This window comes from Centropristis striata, chromosome 20, assembly GCF_030273125.1.
Source record: "Centropristis striata isolate RG_2023a ecotype Rhode Island chromosome 20, C.striata_1.0, whole genome shotgun sequence".
Classification (NCBI taxonomy): Eukaryota; Metazoa; Chordata; class Actinopteri; order Perciformes; family Serranidae; genus Centropristis; species Centropristis striata.
The window spans coordinates 32,122,376-32,145,092 of NC_081536.1; the positions used below are offsets into that span (position 1 = coordinate 32,122,376).

General features: G+C 36.5%; 1 protein-coding gene across 1 annotated transcript in view; it reads left to right on the plus strand.

Moving 5' to 3' along the window:
- The window catches only part of b3gat2 (beta-1,3-glucuronyltransferase 2 (glucuronosyltransferase S)), an 84,841-nt gene that overhangs the window by 37,901 nt on the left and 24,223 nt on the right, over nt 1-22,717 (plus strand). The window contains exon 2 of the mRNA XM_059359760.1: nt 1,170-1,314. Coding sequence (XP_059215743.1) covers nt 1,170-1,314 — 145 coding nt within the window. The remainder of the gene's footprint in view (nt 1-1,169; nt 1,315-22,717) is intronic.

The window sequence follows — 22,717 nt, forward strand, 5'->3', positions numbered from 1 at the left end:
AATTAACGTAATATGGGCATACTACGTGCCTGATTTATTTATTTACGTTGTTTATAATCATTAACGTGACGTCAGCCTTTAATTGCTAGCTGCGGCTAATGGCTAATAATAACACGGCCAACATTAGTGCAATAACATCAGTAATAGGTAAGTTTGAAACGAAAGACATCGATACTAGTATAGTATCGATACTTTTGAAAATGAGTATCGTGTCGGGGTACAACGTTTTAGTATCGATACTTTTGAAAATGAGTGTCGTATCCGGAGTATCGTATTGGAAAACAATGTTTTAGTATCGATACATTTGAAAATGAGTATCGTATCTGGATACAACTATTTAGTATTGATACTTTTTTGAGTATCGATACTTTTGACAACCCTAGCACCCAAACACAAAGACAAGATACAGATGTCTCATACGGTAACACAGAAACTCAGCCGTCCTCACACAGTCCACTCTCTGCCCCACACCTCCCCTCCTCCCCATCTCTGCCTTTTATCTCTCTCTCTTTCTCTCTCTCTGTGTCTCATTTCTCGTCGCACTGCTTCCGGCTGTGTGCAAATTCATTCACTGTGAAAATGGAAGGCAGCTCCGCGCGGCACAGTTTCATTTAGTCTCCTATTCCGTCCGCCACAGAGTCCCTGCATGCTGCGCTCACATTTTCACATTTCATATGAAATTAAAGATCTCTAATCACTCATGCAAACTGACACACGAGTAATTCGTTTCAGAGTCACCAGACTTTCTTGGGTTTTTTTTTCCACTTTATTGTATCCACAGAGTGGACACCGTCGCCCCGCAGGCTCAGACATCATGTTTCTGTTCTGGTTTGCTTTTGCAGAACTCGTATTGTGATTGACAAGAAAAGTGAATGTGGAGCAGCAAAAAAAGAAAAGAAAGTCTGACCTTAGACAATGTCACAGCTGTTGTTACTACAGCAGAACATACTGCTTAACAGCGCCACAGAGGAGGCTGTTAGAGTACATCTGCCTCCTGCTGTTCTTAAATAACACAACTGTCAGGATTCAGAAGGCAGTGGACAGCTTTGTGTTTTGGGCCTATCAGAGGGCTTGAAATGTATGAAAATGATGTTGTGTGTACGTGTTCAGCTCGAGTGAGTGCAGTTACTGAGCTAAAATCTTTCCTTTTTTCTTTTTTTTCTTTGCAGATGCGTAGCACTCGAGGTGTTTCTGTTTGGCCTGTGGGATTCGTAGGCGGCAGAGCATATGAGCGCCCCCTGGTGTCCGGGGGTAAAGTCGTGGGCTGGTACACCGGCTGGAGACCGGACCGACCCTTTGCCACTGACATGGCAGGTAAGGAACGCATTATGTTACAGCAGGGGTCTCAAACTCAAATTACCTGGGGGCCGCTGGAGGCAGTGTCAAAATGACCAAGAAAAGACACAAAATTACTGAAAAAAGACACAAAATGACCAAAACAAAAGGCTAAATTATTTTATAAAGACACAAAATGACCAAAAAACACACAAAATGACCAAAAAATACACATAATTACCAAAAAATACACATAATTACCAAAAAGACACAACATTATTAAAGAAAGACACGACATTATTAAAAAAAGACACAAAATGACCAAAAAAGACACAAAATGACCAAAAAAATACACATAATTACCAAAAAGACAAAAAATTATTTAAAAAAGACACAAAATGACTGAAAAAAACTAAATAACTTAAAAAAGACACAAAATGACTGAAAAAAGACACAAAATTACCAAAAACAGTAATTAAAGGGACCTTCCACACACAACACAGTAAAGTGCCATTCATATAAAACTCACATTAAACTTTCATATCAAGCTGGGGGCCACAAAATATCATCACGAGGGCCGCAATTGGCCCGCGGGCTGCGAGTTTGAGACCCCTGTGTTACAGCACAAGCACTCTATTAGCATTACTCCAGTTTCTGGATGAGGTTAGACTGCCTGTTTAAGCGGATGGCCATCTAACGATACTCAGTGTTGTAGTACTTGAGATCGGTCTTGAGACCACTTTTTGAAGGTCTCGTCTCAGAATCGGCTGCATTTTTACTCGGTCTTGTCTCGGTCTCGGACAAAGCGGACTCTGGATTTTATTTCAAGACCGGTCAAGACCACAACTGTGCATTTTTGGATTTACTTGTTAATATAATTACAGTGATTTTGTGTAAATTGTATTTCTTGAGTTCAACCAATAACATGACTCATATATCATTTAAAATTGTTGTCACCGTTAACGGCTGTCCCCCCTCACGCCTCCTTTCACACGCTCCCCTCAAAAGTGCATGTGAGTGACAGGAGAAGATGTCAGCCAACTCGTCTGTAATTAAATTTGGTTACCTGAACCACAAAAGATTTTTTGTGCACAACTACAAAAAAAAAGAAAACACAGCAACTTGTAAATTCTGCAAAGCAACGCTAACAGAGACGGCTGGGACCGGTCTGGGTCTTGACTCGGTCTCGCCCTGCCTCGGTCTTGGTCTTGGTATTGACTTGGTCTTGTCTTGATACACTGTGGTCTTGGTATTGACTTGGTCTTGGTCTTGATATACTGTGGTCTTGGTATTGACTTGGTCTTGGTCTTGATGTACTGTGGTCTTGGTATTGACTTGGTCTTGGTCTTGATATACTGTGGTCTTGGTATTGACTTGGTATTGACTTGGTCTTGACTTGGTCTTGGTCTTGATGTACTGTGGTCTTGGTATAGTCTTGGTATTGACCTGGTAATGACTTGGACTTGGTTTAGGTGGTCTTGACACTAACGTTACTGGAATAGAACAAAGCACCCTGCGGTCCGTCAGCCTCCACTTGTTTTCCTGCTGCATGTATTTACTAAGCGTTACGGTAAGAACGTGTTAGACCCGCCTTCAAAATAAAAGCAACCATGTAGCTTTCAAAATAAGAGCACATGGACATAACAGAATCCACCACATAATTTACAAGAAGACTGTCAAAATATGACGCCTTAAATGAAACATAGAATAACCCTTATTTACCTTTACAATAATTCATTAAACTATGCAATGATTAAGATGGAATAGTGGCATTAGAATGTGCCACCAAATTTTTTGGCTTTTTAGGCAAAAAAAATCTCTTCGGGGGAGGACACTGTTACATAGGTGGCATAGAAGGTGACGTAGGACGTGACATTATACAACTATTCATACTTTGCCATTTTAATGCATAATAGGCTCTATTCATTGATATTGACTGGGTGTTAAGTGTCTTTATTAAACGACAGACATTGAACTACTCAATATTAATCCATTGTGCATTAAATGTCTGACAAAAATGACTTTGTTTGATTGTCAAGGACTGCCTATATATATATATACAAGTTGATCAACTGATTTTATTTTAATCATTCAATTCAATCTTATTTATAGAGCCAAGAATCACAAATCACAAATTCACTTTACAGACTGTGTGGATGGACAGATGTGCAATAGATTTTGTTTGTACAAAACAGATGAACACAGTGAAATCACAATAGATAGAGTGTGAGAAGAGAGAGAGAGGCAGAGATGCACACTGACAACAATAATAGCCCTAACACCATAATGAAGTCTGTGACTAATGATGGTAATCGTAATCTTGGTGGTGGATGTAATAAAATCAAATAACAGCAGTACTTTCAGTAGTAGTAGCAGTAATAATAATAGCATAATGCCATATGACTAATGCTAATGGTCATAGTAGCAGTGAATGTAATGGTAATAGCAGTGATAATAGGTAGAGTGTCAAAGAACACAGCCAGAAATCTGAACTCCAACTATGTTGGACATGGAAACTGTTTACTCGTCGTGGGTTTTACAGCTCAGCCTGGAGAAACAGTTGCACAATGTTTTCTGTGGCTCTGGAAGAATTTGTCAAGTTTTAGGAAAATGGGACAGAAAATCTGCAGGAAGGATTTAAGGAACCATGTTGAGACTTCTGGCAATATGATGACATCATTTTATGTAATCAAACCTTTTTTTTTTTTTACTGGATCAACATTTTACGCCCAAAAGAAACAAAAAAAAACCCCAACGATATAAAATTGATATATATTTTAAAACCATGTTCATCATCAATGAAGAATTTTAAATTAAGTTAACCCTGTGGAGTGTCCAAAAGCTCCAAATAATCCAGACTTGTTGACTCCATCAGACTAGAAAACAAAGCAGCATGGAGCCCTACTGTAAATTTACCTCTAAAGTTCTGGCTGTAAACTCCATGAGGCCAGTTTCAGTTTGATGATGATATACCAAGTAAAACTGGAGACAAGCTCAAATATATTTAGTATAAAATGATAGAACTGGATGGAACCCTCTTATATGTTAGATTTGACACCTTTGTTCACATTTTAACCATTTAAAATAGTTTTGAAAGAAAAAAAATTCAAAATCACATTTTATGTTGGACTAAAGGACTTAAAAAGACACAGAATGACAAAAAAAGACACAAAATGACTAAAAAAAGACATTAAAAGACACAAAATTACCTAAAAAAAGACACAAAAAGACTAAAAAAGACACAAAATTACCTAAAAAAGACACAAAATTACTAAAAAAAGACACAAAATTACCTTAAAAAAGACACAAAATTACTAAAAAAGACACAAAATGACACAAAATGATCTAAAAAAAGACACAAAATGACTAAAATTGTTACGCCAAACACGCAAGACAGAAATAAAATAGAGTCCCACTAGAATAAAAACCAGAGTTGATGACAGGATCACACACAATCACAAGATCACATTTATGTTGGTTTTTCTTTGTTTCTTTTTGGTTCAAAATGTTGATCCAGTAAGTCAGAATAAAAAATCAATTATTATTTATTCATATAGGTGAAAAAAATATACACCAACATGGCATTTAAACATTTTTAAGTGGTGAATTCAGGCAGGATGAAAAGGATTCAAACATGGACAAAATAGCCCAAAAGTCCATCGAGTTAAAGCAGATTATAATGCACTTTTCATGATTTTTATGCTATGAGTGACACAGCGTCTACATCTCCAGTGAGTCTGAGACGACAGACCGTATTCAAACACATAAATGTTGCACACGATGTTGAGTTTCTCTGCTGCTTTCCTCCAGTTCAGCTTCCATGTAATCTGTCGCTTTCCACGACAGCTTTATCCAACATGACTCTGTGATTTATCTCCGGAATAAACAATCAAGCAGAGTAGCGCAGGAGCTGGTGTGTGTAGAGGAGCAGCAGTCAGAATATTAAATTGGAAAGATCACATCTCATTTTATGGTGAATTAATCCATGAAAAAAAAAAAAAACAGAAGCTCAATAGAATCTCTTCAGGTAAACTCAAAGGGAAAGAGAGAGCGCAGCACGTTGTTCTCTGTTTGTTCTCGGCTCGGATGAAAAGCCAAAACAGTCCGGTTGACTTCAACCGCTCTGCAATCAGCCTGGTGATCGATACGACCTTTTGATGTTTCCTCAAAGCGTTGAGAAGTGAAAGTAAGGAGCCAAAATTTAATTCCTCCACTATTTCCAGAATGCTGCAGTGAACCTGCAGAACGATAAGTGACATGAGCTTTTTACACTCCAAAAAATAACTTGATCCCAGAACGTAATAAAATTATGGAAATAATTTCCACCTTAATAAAATGCTTTAGTTTAGCGCAGGGGTCTCAAACTCGCGGCCCGCGGGCCAATTGCGGCCCTCGTGACGATATTTTGTGGCCCCCACCTTGATATGAAAGTTTAATGTGAGTTTTATATGAATGGCACTTTACTGTGTTGTGTGTGGAAGGTCCCTTTAATTACTTTTTTTTGGTAATTTTGTGTCTTTTTTAAGTAATTTTGTCTTTTTTTGATAATTGTGTGTTTTTTAAAAATAATTTTGTGTCTTTTTAAAATAATTTTGTGTCTTGTATTGGTAATTTTGTGTCTTTTTAAAAATAATTTTGTGTATTTTTTTCTGTCATTCTGTGTCTTTTTTGGTCATTTTGTGTCTTTTTAAAATAATTTTGTGTATTTTTTTGTTATTTCAGTGTATTTTTTTGGTCATTTGTGTCTTTTTTTGGTCATTTTGTGTCTTTTTTTTGTTGTTGTAATTTTGTGTCTTTTTTTGATCATTTTGATACTGCCTCCAGCGGCCCCCAGGTAATTTGAGTTTGAGACCCCTGGTTTAGCGAGAAACAATTTTGTTGAGCGACAAAATGTAAATATGTTGTGTCAACATGATGTATTTGCGTTACTGTTAATTAATCACCAGGGCTCAGTCTAACTAGATTTGTAAGGGTAATTGTAACATACTAACGTAATTTTATTGGGCCATTTAAACTTGTATGATATTATTAAGAGTTACTTAATTTAATAGGGTAGAAGCCCGGGTTCTTCCCATCTGTCTCCCCCTTCACACTGTCTCTCACTATCAATAAACCCTTGAAAATGGCCAAAAAAAACACAAAAACTACTAATTAGGAATGTGCACATGACTGCCACCTACTGCTCTGGAGTTGTAAGCAGAATTGATTTGAAATCTTAACCCATTAGAATTAGGTTGTTTTAACATAAATTATTCTTGTAAATTTTAAATTATTGCATTTTATGCTAAAATTACATGTTTTAAAACAGTTTAACCACAAAACTTATAGTAATTTTATATAGTAGAAGCTACATGTTAGACTAAGGATTAGGTGACAGACACCCAGTTTGCTTTTTTTGAGTGTACAAGCGTCTTTTACTGTTTTATTTACTAAGTTTTAACCCCTGAATCCCCTCTTCTATTCAGACAATATACATGTTTAACAACTATATAATTATAGTTATAAGCACTCATAAATATTCATATTGCTTCATAACAATGGTAATATAACAGAAAACACCAGAAATATACATACATTCTATACACAATCTATACATTTCTGCTATTTGGCATTTATTATGATGTATTTATATTTATATTTTTTGTTTTTTTGTTTACCTGATTGCATTTTACAGATATTGCACAATGGAGAAAATATATTTTAGCATGTTGAATAGGTTAAATAAGTTGTTGCATGTAGTGGTATGAACATCAATTAATGAATATATTTAAATATATAAGTGGACATATTTGATATAGAAAAAATTCAGAAGGCCTAATAAATATAGAAGGCCCATCGATATAGAAGACAGAATAAAGGATATAAAAAATAAGACATATACTTACATTTTATACACATTCTATACATACATTTCTGCTATTTGGCATTTGGCATTTATTATATATATATATATATATATATATATATACGGAAAGACTAATGTGGTCAGATGCAAACAGAGTTAGTGCAAATAAATCAGTAATTATATATTATAATAATAATTTTATAATGCATTAAAACCCCAGTTATGGTGCATTATAATCTGATTATAATGTTAGAGAGTTTGACTAATTCTAACCTTTATAAACATTATATATGTGTTTATAATGCATGTATTACTTGGGCTTGCAATAACACTGTCAGTGAGTGACAGTATTATGACGCTTGACTTTATAAGTCATCAATTAATGCTTTAACATGTGTTGTTATTATTGCTATAACGCATTATGAATATTTATGAGTGCTTATAACTATAATTATACAGTGCTATAAGCTGATTATAACATGCTATAACTATGTTTATTTTGCATTATAGACATGGTCACAGATGTTCGGTGTTACCAAACTATTTTTTTCCAAAGTAATTTGGAAATGTGTCCTAATATATTTCCATTATAACTTGTTTCAGGTGAATTTTGATTTGGCACATGAACATGTTGAGTGATTTCAGTCATTGAGGCATGTAAATAAGGTGCCAGAGTGCTTTAAAAATAACAAAAGCAACAAAATAGAGCCTGTTTATCACAAAACAATCCAAGCCCAGTGTTTGTGTCACGTTTACTGTTATTATTCTGCCAGCGCCTCAGAAAATTGCTGCATTTTCACCGACTTGCTAAATATATTCCCTGTCAATGACTTCACCTGTGTTGTTTGCACATCAGTGAAAAGTCAGGAAATGGAATACATGTGAGCATATGACTCTGTGCACCGTGCACATGCTACTTCTGCTATAAATAACGACTTTATGCTTCTAACTGTCCTTGGTTTGTGTTTTAACTGTGTCATCCTGTATATTGCTTCTAAAAAAGAAAAAGAGGTTCTTAGTCTCAATGGGAGTTTCCTGGTTAAATAAAGGCTATTATGATGATAATAATAATAATAATAATAATAATAATAATAATCAAACAATCAATCACTCAGGCTTTTTTCTATGGCACTTTTCATACAAGAGAAAGGTAACACAAAGTGCTTCACACAAGAAAGGAAAAATAAATAATAATAATAACTAGAAAATTTCTCAAGAAATGTTGAGTGTGCTTGACTTTGGCCCGTGACTCTATCCATACATTATTAAATTCCAATTTAAACTGTTTTCAAAATGGAAAAGAGGAGGAAGTCCTGTAAGATAATAAAGCAGGTGTTTGTCCGTGTCTGTGTGTGTCTGTGTGTGTGTGTGAGATAACGAGAGAAAAGTCGAAGTCACAAAAAAAAAGTCAAAATAAGAAAAAAAAGTCAAAATGACAAAAGAGTCGAAGTCACGAAAAAATTCAAAATGAGAAAATAAATTGAAGTCACAAAAAAAAAAGTTGAAGCCATGACAAAAGAGTCAAAATGACAAAAAGAAGTCAAAATGGGGGGAAAAAAAGTCAAAATGAGTAAAAAAAAAAGTCAAAATGAGTAAAAAAAGTCAAAATGGGGAAAAAAAGTCATGAAAAAAAGTCAAACTCACGAAAAAAAGTTGAACTCACGAAAAAAAGTCGAAGTGAGAAAAAAAAGTCGAAGTCACAAAAAAAAGTCAAAATGAGTAAAAAAAAGTCAAAATGGGAAAAAAAGTCATGAAAAAAAGTCAAACTCATGAAAAAAAAGTTGAACTCACGAAAAAAAGTCCAAGTCAGGAAAAAAAAAGTCGAAGTGAGAAAAAAAAGTCGAAGTCACACAAAAAAGTGCTTGACTGTGGCCCGTGACTCTCACCCATACTACATATTATTAGATCACAATTTTAACTGTTTTCAAAATGGAAAAGAGGAGGAAGCCATGTAAGATAATAAAGCAGGTGTGTGTGTCTGCCTGTCTGCCTGTCTGTCTGTTCGATGGTGGGTGTAAATAAATAAATAAATGAAAGAGAAGATGTTGTTACACTAAGATGCATGAGCAGAAAAACATTTAAAAATAGGTTCAAGTAAAAGCCAAATTAAAAAGATAAGTCCCAAGTTGTTTTTTTTTGTTTTTTTTCCTCTGATGCCCTCAGAAACTGTAGAATCAGCCTCGTGTGCCAGCGCTGCCTGTTATGTTTAACTTTGGACCTCTGACAGAAATCAAACGTCTGGCCACAGATTTCTGTCTGCCACTGGCTATGACTGTGAACCTGAGAGCTTCAGGCTGGTTGCCACCCACTACTCTCCGTCTTTAAGCTAAGCTCAGCTAACAACCTCCCAGCTCCAGCTGCCACTACTGGAGCTGCAGCAGCCAGAGCTGTCATCTCACTCTCAGAAAGAAAACACACACGTTTATTCCCCAAAGTGTTACTAGAAACCTCCTGAACACTGAGGAAATCTTAACCAGGAGAAGCTAACTGCCATGACGGCCCTAGCGGTTGAAAATTACACATTGTGCCTTTAAAGCTGGGTTATAAACTGCAGTAGAATTAACAGTTAAAAACTGTTATGTTAAAAAACAAAAACAGTGTTGAAAGTGTTGTATTATATATTGTATTTTGTTTGTTAAAAACAAAAACTGTGTTGAAAGTGGTTGAAAATTGCACATTGTGCCTTTAAAGCTGGGTTATAAACTGCAGTAGAATTAACAGTTAAAAACTGTTATGTTAAAAAACAAAAACAGTGAAAATACTCACAGCGCTGGAACGCTAAATATCGATACTTGCCATGAATGGATATAATATTACCACTCAAAATATTGCTGTATCAATTTTTCTCCCACCTCTATAGGAAAACATGTTCTTTCTGTATTGGTGGTGAATAAAATCCACCTGCAGAGGCATGAATGCATCTGGCTGGGTTAGTGATGGAATCCAGATCTGTAAAGTCATTTTTATTCTAATGTGGAGTTAAAAACGAGGCAAACATCTCCAGAAATCTATTTGCATCTCCATATCTCCAGTGTACAAAAAATCCAATCAGAGCAGTATTCAGCACCAGCGCTCCCTCTGACCTGAGAGAAAATCATTCCTCACACTGACCAAATAACAACATCTTGTCAGTCAGCGCTCATTATACCACTTCACCCACACACACACACACACACACTGTATTCACACTCTCTGCTGGAGACACTTCCTGTTAGTAAATAACATGAATGTCTTACTGTAGATATGATAATGATGATGAATGCACGCTCATCATTCCAGACACAAATGTGGACACAGCCGGGGCGCTCTCTCTCTCACACATATGCTCCGGTCTGCCCTGCAGGGATTATTGTTAATTAAACCAGCTGTTCTCAACCATGAGGTCCCGGCCCCAATTTGGGTCGCGAGATTATTTCCGGGGGTCGCCAAATCATTTTGTGGCCAATTTGTGTCTCTTTTAGTCATTTTGTTTCCTTTTTTTGGTCATTTTGAGTCTTTTTTTGTGTCTTTTCTGGTCATTTTGTGTCTTTTTTTTTATCATTTTGTGGTCAATTTGTGTCTCTTTTAGTCATTTTGTTTCCTTTTTTTTGGTCATTTTGTTTCTTTTTTTGTCATTTTGTGTCTTTTTTGGTCATTTTGTTTCTTTTTTTGTCATTTTATGTCTTTTTTTGGTCATTTTGTGTCTTTTCTGGTCATTTTGAGTCTTTTTCTGATCATTTTGTGGTCAATTTGTGTCTCTTTTAGTCATTTTGTTTCCTTTTTTGGTCATTTTATGTCTTTTTTTATTCATTTTGTGTCTTTTTGGTCATTTTGTTTCTTTTTTGGGTCATTTTGTATCTTTTTTGGTCCATTTTGTGTCTTTTTTTTTGGTCATTTTGTGTGTGTTTTTGATCATTTTGTGGTCAATTTGTGTCTCTTTTAGTCATTTTGTTTCCTTTTTGGTCATTTTATGTCTTTTTTTATTCATTTTGTGTCTTTTTTTGGTCATTTTGTGTCTTTTTTGGTCAATTTGTGTCCAAATTGTGTCTTTTTGTGGTGAATTTGAGTCTCTTTTAGCTTAATTTTATGTAATTTTTTGGTCATTTTGTGTCTTTTTTTTAAATCATTTTGTGTCATTTTGTGGTCATTTTGTGTCTTTTCTGACAAATCCCAAAGTATCACGTTCTTACTTCCCAAGGAGTCTCTGTCTTGAAGCTGACTGTTACACACTCAGGAGGTCAGAATGGACCTTTAAACTGATAGCAAAGGACTTAGATTAAAAGTAACAATAAAATATATAAAATATATATAAATGCACAGACAGAGAGATGTTTTAGTTGTTGTCTGCTTCATTATTTGTCCAAAATTCGTCGTATCAACTGAGTTTGTATGATCTGAACGGTGAGATTCTGTTCAGTGAAAAGAAAGAAGCTGAATTAAACCACGACAACAAGAGCGAGCCTCTCTGTTTCTCTCCTCCACCTTTTCCTTTTCCTGCTCCACCATGGCCGAGACCCCCCCCCCCCCACCCCCAACCATCCCATTCCACCTAATCTTACTCTCGCACACACACTGTAATTATCAGCCTTACTTTTACACTGCACTATATAATTACACTGTCAATTTGCGACGCTAAGATTTACTGCCGTGCCTGTATCGCTTGAGCATTTTTTCGCTTTAAATTCTGCAAGAACAACAATGGCCGTGCAGAGCGGACGGCCCAAACTTTATTCACTCTTAAATTATTATTCATGGGATTTACAATGGGGGTGTCTGCAGAGCGCTGAATGAGTGCCAGTGCGTGTCCTAATAGTATTGTGTTATACAGCGCTGTATTGTTAGCAGATCACTAAAGCCTCCCATCTCCTGCTCTGTCTCATTTAGCCAGACACAATGGAGCCCAGACAATGATGGTGTGGAGTACTATTCACCTCAGTGTGTGTGTCTGTGTGTGTGTGTGTGTTCTTGTACTTCCTACATAGTGAGGACCGGAACACGTTTTTAACCAACAGAGTGAGGACATTTTTACATTTCGGCCGGTCCTCACTTCTTTAAAGGCTTTTTTGAGAGTTCAGACTTTGTTTTAAGGGTTAAAGGTTACATGATAATGATAATTAACTGAAACTGTATTGTGTGGTTACAAAACTAAATAAAATTATAGTGAAAATGTCCTTTGTTTTCTTCTTTGTCAACTTTTTTCATACATAATGAAGATGGATCAGACAAAGGAAATAAAGGCTAAATTTACTGTGACCTCTTTTAATCTCCCACCCAACAAATACCCCATTACAAAAAACTACAACTAATAAAAACTAAACTTAAACTAAAGCATTTAAAAAAAAAAAATACTAAACTAAATCTAGCAAACTCACTCTAAAAACTCTAACTAACTGAAACAAAATTAAAACTAAAACTGATGAAAAATCCAAAACTACTATAACCTTGCAAGGAAATTCACTGTTCCAATGAGGGCTCTCACAATGATAAAAGTACAAGAATGATTGTGTGTGTGTGTGTGTGTGTGTGTTCTTGTACTACCTACATAGTGAGGACACGTTTTTAACCAACAGAGTGAGGACATTTTTGCAAAGTGAGGACATTTCAGCCTCACTTCTTTAAAGGCTTTTTTGAGATTTCAGACCTAACATTGGTAGGGAATTCACTGTTCCAATGAGGGTCCTCACAAATATAGAAGTACAAGAATATGTGTGTGCGTGTGTGTGTGTGTGTGTGATTATAGTTGTGCAAACACACACACACACACAATTACTCTATTTATAAGACACGCAAGTGCACACCTGCCTGCACTCGAGTCGATACGAGTGGACAAGCGTGCGTGTTCCAGGACACACACACACATACATGCATGAAATTCTACAATAACACATTGGGGATGCATCTTTGCAAAGCAGTGCAAGGCAGAAGTTGTGTGCAGTGCACACACACACCAACACAAAGATGTTTATACCTTTGCTGAAGTGGTACTTGTGCCTTGGGAGGGTTCTCTAAGATAGGGACATGAAAGAGTTTAACCCCCATGTAACCCCAGTGTTTATAGCCTGCTCCTGAGATGGAGAGATGAGAGGAGGATAGAGACATTGCAGGAGCAGTAAGAGAGCCGTCCTGCTGCACTGAAGCACTGTAGCAAGAGCTGAAGTGAATAGAAACAGCAGAAAAACACAAAATTACTAAAAAGAAGACACAAAATGACTGAGAAAACACTAAATTACTTTAAAAAAGACACAAAATGACCCAAATAATACACAAAATTACAAAAAAAAAGACACAAAATGACAGAAAAAAACTAAATTACTTAAAAAAGACACAAAATGACCAAAAAAAGACACAAAATGACCAAAAGAAGACACAAAATGACAAAAAAAGACACAAAATGACCCAAATAACACACAAAATTACTAAAAAAGACACATAATGACAGAAAAAATACTAAATTACTTAAAAAAGACACAAAATGACCAAAAGAAGACACAAAATTAATAAAAAAAAGGACACAAAATTGATTAAAAAAGACACAAAATGACAGAAAAAAACACTAAATTACTTAAAAAACACAAAAAATAACCCAAATAATACTCAAAAATGGCTTAAAAAAAAGACAAACATTACATTACATGACATTTCCACAGAGAGCTTTCCTGCTGCACTGAAGTGCTGTAGCAAGAGCTGAAGTGAATAGAAACAGCAGAAAAGGGAAGAAAAGCATATTAGCTAAATGTAAATGAAGCAGATAGAGGATTCTTGGACATACAGTCCATATGGGTGATTCTCATGAAGCCAGTCTAAGTTCTGTCTGTGAAGATTATAAGGACATACTTTATGAAACTCAATATATTTCACTTTTATATGAATTAACAATATAACCATAATGAGGCACAATTCATTGTTTTGTTATCTGTGTCAAGTGCTTGAAATTAAATTCTGTCCCATATGTCGCTATTTCAGCATATACTATACTATACTATACTATACTATACTATACTTGTTCCATCACTAGAATACTGTTCTGCACTGTGATTTGGGAAATGGAGCCTTCCTCAATGACTGATTAAGCTACTTACTATCTCCGCCAAAGAGGTTATGTTTTTGGCTCTGTTTGTTTTTCTTGTCAGCAAGATTATAGAAAACCTACTGGCCCAGTTTTCATGAAACTTGCTGGAAGGGTGTAACATGAGCCAAGGAAGAAAGCCATTACATTTCGGAGGGGATCTGAATCACAGGGCAGAAAGACAAATTATGGTTTCATGTTGGTTAACCTTCTGGAGTCCACGAAAGCGCCGGAGCACGACTTCTTCATGACGTCACAACGTAACAACAAAGCAGCATGGAGCCCTGCTGTTTAATGCATCAACCCTTTTTTTTAGCAAAGGTAAAAAAAAGTGTATTAACATGATTTTACTTTTTTTGCAGAGATTTTTCTAATTTAGCTTTGTGCATTTAGCATTTGTAAAGCAATCTTTTGTGTTTACTGTTTTTTTGTTGTTGTTTTTTATCATTTCTTTGTGTTTTTTTGTAATTTTTGTATGTTTTTTGTATTTTAATTATTTTTTGGTGTGTTTTGAGTGTGTTTGTTTGTTTGTTTGTTTTTGTAATTTTGTGTGGTTTGTTTTTCATGTTTTATGTGTTTTATGTGTGTTTTTTGTAAATTTTTGTGTGTCTAACCCTTAGATACATGGTTAGGGTTAGGGTTATGGTTAGGTACCTGGTTAGGGTTAGGGCCAGTGTAAGGTAGATGTTAGGGTTAGGTACGTGGTTAGGGTTAGGGCTAGTGTAAGGTACGTGGTTAGGGTTAGGGCTAGTGTAAGGTACATGGTTAGGGTTAGGGCTAGTATAAGGTACATGGTTAGGGCTAGTGTAAGGTACATGGTTAGGGTTAGGGCTAGTGTAAGGTACGTGGTTAGGGTTAGGGCTAGTGTAAGGTACATGGTTAGGGTTAGTGTAAGGTACATGGTTAGGGCTAGTGTAAGGTACATGGTTAGGGCTAGTGTAAGGTACATGGTTAGGGTTAGTGTAAGGTACATGGTTAGGGCTAGTGTAAGGTACATGGTTAGGGCTAGTGTAAGGTACATGGTTAGGGCTAGTGTAAGGTACATGGTTAGGGCTAGTGTAAGGTACATGGTTAGGGCTAGTGTAAGTAACATGGTTAGGGCTAGTGTAAGGTACATGGTTAGGGTTAGTGTAAGGTACATGGTTAGGGTTAGGGCTAGTGTAAGGTACATGGTTAGGGCTAGTGTAAGGTACATGGTTAGGGCTAGTATAAGGTACATGGTTAGGGTTAGTGTAAGGTACATGGTTAGGGTTAGGGCTAGTGTAAGGTACATGGTTAGGGCTAGTGTAAGGTACATGGTTAGGGTTAGGGCTAGTGTAAGGTACATGGTTAGGGCTAGTATAAGGTACACGGTTAGGGTTAGGGCTAGTGTAAGGTACATGGTTAGGTTAGGGCTAGTGTAAGGTACATGGTTAGGTTAGGGCTAGTGTAAGGTACATGGTTAGGGTTAGTGTAAGTAACATGGTTAGGGCTAGTGTAAGGTACATGGTTAGGGCTAGTGTAAGTAACATGGTTAGGGCTAGTGTAAGGTACATGGTTAGGGTTAGTGTAAGGTACATGGTTAGGGTTAGGGCTAGTGTAAGGTACATGGTTAGGGCTAGTATAAGGTACATGGTTAGGGTTAGTGTAAGGTACATGGTTAGGGTTAGGGCTAGTGTAAGGTACATGGTTAGGGCTAGTGTAAGGTACATGGTTAGGGTTAGGGCTAGTGTAAGGTACATGGTTAGGGCTAGTATAAGGTACACGGTTAGGGTTAGGGCTAGTGTAAGGTACATGGTTAGGTTAGGGCTAGTGTAAGGTACATGGTTAGGTTAGGGCTAGTGTAAGGTACATGGTTAGGGCTAGTATAAGGTACATGGTTAGGGTTAGGGCTAGTGTAAGGTACATGGTTAGGGTTAGTGTAAGGTACATGGTTAGGGCTAGTGTAAGGTACATGGTTAGGGTTAGTGTAAGATACATGGTTAGGGCTAGTGTAAGGTACATGGTTAGGGTTAGTGTAAGGTACATGGTTAGGGCTAGTGTAAGATACATGGTTAGGGTTAGTGTAAGATACATGGTTAGGGCTAGTGTAAGGTACATGGTTAGGGCTAGTGTAAGGTACATGGTTAGGGTTAGTGTAAGGTACATGGTTATGGCTAGTGTAAGACACATGGTTCGGGTAAGGGCTAGTGTAAGGTACATGGTTAGGGTTAGTGTAAGGTACATGGTTAGGGCTAGTGTAAGGTACATGGTTAGGGCTAGTGTAAGGTACATGGTTAGGGTTAGTGTAAGATACATGGTTAGGGCTAGTGTAAGGTACATGGTTAGGGCTAGTGTAAGGTACATGGTTAGGGTTAGGTACATGGTTAGGCGTTATAAAAGATAATTAAAAAAGTAAAATAAAACTGTCAATATTGATGAAGACTTTGGCTTTTATTTTTGTCGGTTAAAGTTGGTAAAAATCCGTGGTCACTCACTCCCACTCAGAATGGACCTTGTTGTTCTTTATACTCTATATCATTGCTTCCACCTTGGCTTTCACTCCATAATGTCACTTCTGCTTTGGCGTCGGCCACCAAAGCATCAAATGTAGATATTGGTTGTTTGTTTTTCTGTACAAATGACACATGTGGTCATCATCAGTCTTGAGAGGTAGGGTGTTTGACATTCATTTATGTTGTGTTGGAATAATCCAAAATAGTAAAATCAGTGATCGTCCACAGTGCATGAGTTGAGTTGAAACATATTTTAGTTTGCATATTTTCTTATACTTTACAAATACAAGTGTTTTGCCACAACAGTATTTTAGCATGAAAAGAAAGCACCTCAGGCAAAAACAATTATCCCGTTATATTACCATAATTATGCCATTCGAAGTTTAGAACTTTAGTAGTTTCAGCAGTTGTGTGGGAGCATTAATGTGGATTGAGAAGGCGTCAGTACAGTCGTGCTCAGTAGCTACACAGAAACACACACAGACACACAAAAGAATCTCTCTGGGGTGAAGGAAGCAGACTCTGCTCAGGGTTTCTGAGCATTAAACCCAACTTCTTTAACCAGAAAGTGTTCCAAGCCTCTTTTTTTATTTTTAGAATTTGTGATTGTGGGCAGTGGATGTTTAGGGGGAGATAGCAGGTCAACAATAAATGCCACATAGAAGTGATGAACATCATTTGAAAGCTGTGAACCTGAAGATCAATTTGAGATTAAGCTCAGCACTGTGTGTCAAGTTGTTCTGGTCAAAAATATTGAATAAAAATGACTTAACTCTATGGAGTCTTGGGCTGTTTTGTCCATTTTTAAATCATTTTCGTGTCTTTGTAAGTCATATGTGTCGTTTTTGGTCATTTTTATGTCTGTGTTGTGTCTTTTTTAGTTATTTTTTGTCTTTTTGGTCATTTTGTGTCTTCTGTGGGGTTTTTTTGGTCAATTTGTTGTCTCATTTTGTGTCTTTTTTTGTCAATTTGTGTCTTTTTTTAGTCATTTTGTGTCTTTTTTTAGTCCTTTAGTCCAACATAAAATGCTATTGTGAAACTTTTTTTTTAACTTTCAAAACAGTATCATGCTCAATAAATAATTTTAAATGTTGCAAATGTGAACAAAGGTGTCCAATCTAACATATAAGAGGGTTCCATCCAGTTCTATCATTTTATACTAAATCTATTTGAGCTTGTCTCCAGTTTTACTTGGTATATCATCATCAAACTGAAACTGGCCTCATGGAGTTTACAGCCAGAACTTAAGAGGAAAATTTACAGTAGGGCTCCACGCTGCTTTGTTTTCTATCTGTAATGTGATCTGTGATCTGTAATTAAACCCTTTGGAATCATCACCCAGATGCACATTGGAAAAGAAAGTGAAATTTTCCAATTAAATGAGAATATTCTAGTGGATTTCAATGCATTTACTGTATTTTCTGAGATAACTTGGTTGCAGCTGTTTTTGAAAAGCTTTTCCCTGGACTGAGCTCCTATTGGAGTGGTCATTGGATCAACATTTCTGCTCAGTTTTGTCTCAGTTATCAGTGCCAGGTATTTGTTGCCATGGTGTTTATTGCACTGCAGGTCCCAGTGGTGACCTGTCAATCAAAGTGTGTGGGCGGTATTGTTACACCTTTCTCCTTGGATTCTCTGCTGTCTTTATTTAAACAAAACAGAAACCTGTCTGTTGGAATATTTGTGTAGAAAACACAACTCTGTGTGTTGAGAGGAGCAAATGTACAAGTTTCCTGAAGTGGATCTCCTGAAGTGGAGTCACGTAGTGTTGCGCAGAGGTTACCTAAACAGTTATCGTTGGATTATGATTTTAATTTTGCAGTGTCACGGTTGCTGAGTGTGCTCGTGTCAGGTTTTTTTTGCCCTGGAGGTAAACTCTTTTTGTGGTTCATATCAGCCTTTGAATTAAAAATGCCTCACAGAGCGCTGAAATGGAACAGAGGCATGTAAACCAAGAGGACAACAGAGCTTCAGGTTACACCACAAAAAGACAAATCAATAAAGCACAAGAGGCTGTGTGTGCCATTGTTTTATGCTTCGTTTAGTCTTCTTTCCAGGATATCTCTTTTATTGCTTATTTTGATTAAGATTTTTTTATATTTTTTTAGGGCCGGGACTCGATTAAAAAAAAAAATCTAATTAATTAGAGGCTTTGTAATTAATTAATCGAAATTAATCGCATTTTAATCGAATATCAATATCTGACCTGAGAACAGTGAGAAGTAATTTTTTTCACATGGACACTAAAAAACACAAACAGGCCAGCTGTGACCGACCTATTTATCATCATTGCAGTGGTGGAAAGTAACTAAGTACATTTACTCAAGTATTGTACTCTGAGGCATGTCTACATTACTTGATTATTTCCATTTTATGTAACTTTATACTTTTACTCCACTACATTTTCAGGCAAATATTGTACTTTTTACTCCATTATTGAGATTGAGATTTAACATAAAAACTAGGGCCAGGACTCGATGAAAAAAAAAATGAATCTAATTAATTAGAGGCTTTGTAATTAATTAATCGAAATTAATCGCATTTTAATCGCATATAAATATTTGACCTGAGAACAGTGAGAAGTCATTTTTTTCACATGGATTTTTAGTATACCATTGAATAATGACTGAATACATAAGCTTAAGCAACGAAAATATTGTTTATTTTTGTTCAAGTCCAACAGACCAGTAGCCTGGGTATACCCAGACTGCCTTGCGCGCTCGAATTTGATTTCGAACCTCCAGGCGGTCTGGAAACGAGGCGATTATCTTAGCCCTGTTTTAGGGATCCAATCACAGAGCGGGGAGGGACGGTGAGACGATGACGCGTACTACTCGGCACTTGGAAGCTTTCCTGATCCAACATGGCTGCTGCGGACGCGAAACTCTCTTTAGCTGTAGATGGTGTTTTAAATAGTTTAGAGCGAAAGTTGAAAGGCGAAAGGTCTCTCGGCAGCTCCGCTGTCCCCCGGCTCGTAACGAGATCACCGGTAGCGGGGCTATTAGCGCCGCACGGGCGGTTTCTGCGGCTCGTTGCGCCGAGCCGGTGAGACCGCCGGTCACCGCCGGTGATCTCGCTCCGAATCGGGGGACAGCGAAGCCCCCAGAGACCCGCAGCAGCTTGTTTATTGCCCATAAAATCAGTGGATGTGTGTGGCTGAATGACATGAGGGGGAATAAAGCGTGAAAATAAATAATCTTGCAGAAAGCGAGAACTGGAGAAGCAAAGCAGCAGCAACACTCTCTCACAGACAAACACACAACAAACATCCATTTCTGTTGCTCTACTACGTCATCTGGTATAACTGATCTGATTGGCTAAGAGCTACCTACAGACGCTTTGATAGACATTCTAAGCGTCCAATAAACGGCTCTGGAGGATCGTAAACCGCACCTCCTCTACGGAGAAATGCATTGTAGGTGTCCAGACCTAATCTCCAATGAGATTTGGTCTGGTGTTAGCCAGGCTAACAGACCAGTGCAATTTTTGCCATTAAGTGTAGCAATAGCATATTTAGAAATATAGAACATTTCATAAATCCAGGTAGCCTATAGGTAGGTAGACCTTCTGTAAACTAGAATACTTTGGTTTTTTAAGTAAAACACAATCCACGCTAGCTACCACACTAGCCGCTAGCTGCTATATGTTGAGCATTGAGGTGATACTTGAGGCTGGATGTGCTGCTATGGTGATATGTGAATTCCTTGTTGCATAGCAACACAACCATGCTCTTATCGACGCTTCCATCCGTTGGTTCTTAGTAACTAAATGTCCCATCATCCACGGGGCCAACCAAAGGTCTCATCAGCTTCTTCCTTCATGTTCACTGTGGTTTGTTGTTGTCTCAACTCATCAGCGCTAGTTGGTGCTCCAGTATAATCGGTCCTCCTGAAACTCATCCAGTGAGAAACGTTCCGCGGTGCAAAAATAAGTGTGATTAAAATGCGTCAATTTTTTTCACGCGTTCATTTTTGTGTAATTAATGAATCTTAATTAACACGTAAAAGTCCCAGCCCTCATATTTTTATGTTCTTTTTCGATGGTGTTTTCTTGTGTATGGAGTTAGATTTGTGCCAAAATGTTCAAACAACACTTTTTCAACTTAAAAAAAAAAAAATATATTAATCAAAATATTAAATACAAAATTTCAACAAAACTTGCAATCAAATTATTTGTGTAATTGCAAAAGAAATCTGTCTTTAAGTCTTTGGATAGCTGTTTTTTTTGTTTGTTTGCTGCTGGTTTTGCTTTTGCATTTCTGTCTTTGTGTTTTTGCTTGCCGTTGTAGCACAAATTTCATGTGAAGGGAGCGGTAAAAGCAAAACCAGCAGCAAACAAAGAAACAACAGTTATTAACAGACTTAACCCATTTAGGCCTAAAACGCCTGGAAAAAATGTGTGGGAAACCTATGGGTGATTTTAAAATAACCCCCTAAAACCTGAAGTTTTTTTTTAGTTATTTTATGTCTTTTTTTGGTAATTCTGTGTCTTATCTGGTAATTTTGTGTCTTTTTTTTGGTAATTCTGTGTCTTTTTTTTAAATAATTTTTGTGTCTTTTTAAATAATTTTTTGTCTTTTTGGGTAATACTTTGTCTTTTTTAATAATTTTTTGGGTAATTCTGTGTCTTTTTTAATAATTCTGTGTCTTTTTTGGTATTCTGTGTCTTTTTTTAATAATTTTTTGTCTTTTTGGGTAATTCTGTGTCTTTTTTAATAATTTTGTGTCTTTTTTGGGTAATTCTGTGTCTTTTTTAAATAATTTTGTGTCTTTTTTTGGTAATTCTGTGTCCTTTTTGGTCATTTTGTTTCTTTTTTTGGTGATGATTTCAAAGTTCTGGAAAAGTCCCATGTTGCATTGCGACACTCCCACATGTATTCTGAAGCATTTCATTGGCCAAGAGACCGAAAATAGGTGGAAAAAACTACAAATACTACAAAACGACGTATCCGCTTTTCTTTTGCAATTACACAAATAATTTGATTGCAATGTGTGGGGCATGTCCATTAATAATGTACAAACCATGGTAATGTAGCATTCACTAGATAACATTTAGTCAAATAGGTCAGCCAGAGTGGGTCAGAAGTAAAGTGGGACAGTGTGGACAGCAGCCTCTTGGGTAAACATGACTGAGATGAGTTGTGATCTCCATATCTCTGAGGCTGGCTGCAGGTTAGAAGATGTTTATCTTGTAATTGCTCTCATATCTATTTGCTCCACCTCAGCTACATTTATCTCTGTGATTAGCCTGCAACAGTAATGAGGCTGGTAGAGTAACCTAATAACTGTATAGGCTTTATATCAGGGTCTGTGAGATGTAATTCACTGTGCAGTGGTTTGTTTGCTTAAGGCAGGGGTCTCAAACTCAAATTACCTTTGGGCTGCTGGAGACAGTATGAAAATGACCAAAAATAGACACAAAATTACTAAAAAAAGACACAAAATGACAGAAAAAGAACTAAATTACTTAAAAAAGACACAAAATGACCAAAAAACGACACAAAATTACTAAAAAAAAAGACACAAAATTACAAAAAAAAAGACACAAAATGACAGAAAAAGAACTACATTACTTAAAAAAGACACAAAATGACCAAAAGAAGACACCAAATTACTAAAAAAAAAAAAAAGACACAAAATGACTGAAAAAACACTAAATTACTTTAAAAAATGGGAATAAGAAGTTTTGTTTTGAAACAAAATTTTGAACTGACCATGTTGGTTTTGAAAAAGCTGACTCTTCAGAATGAAATAGATCACCATTTTATGTCTTTTTTTTTGTCATTTTGTGTCTTTTTTTTTTTGTGATTTTGGTCTTTTTTTTGTCATTTTTTTGAATTTTTTTGCTATTTTTGTCTTTTTTTGTCATTTTGTGTCTTTTTTAGGTCATTTTGTGTCTTTATTTAGTCCTTTAGTCCAACATAAAATGTGATTTTGAATCTTTTTATCACTATCATGCTCAATAAAGAATTTTAAATGTTTCAAATGTGAACAAAGGTGTCAAATCTAACATATAAGAGGGTTCCATCCAGTTCTATCATTTTATACTAAATCTATTTGAGCTTGTCTCCAGTTTTAC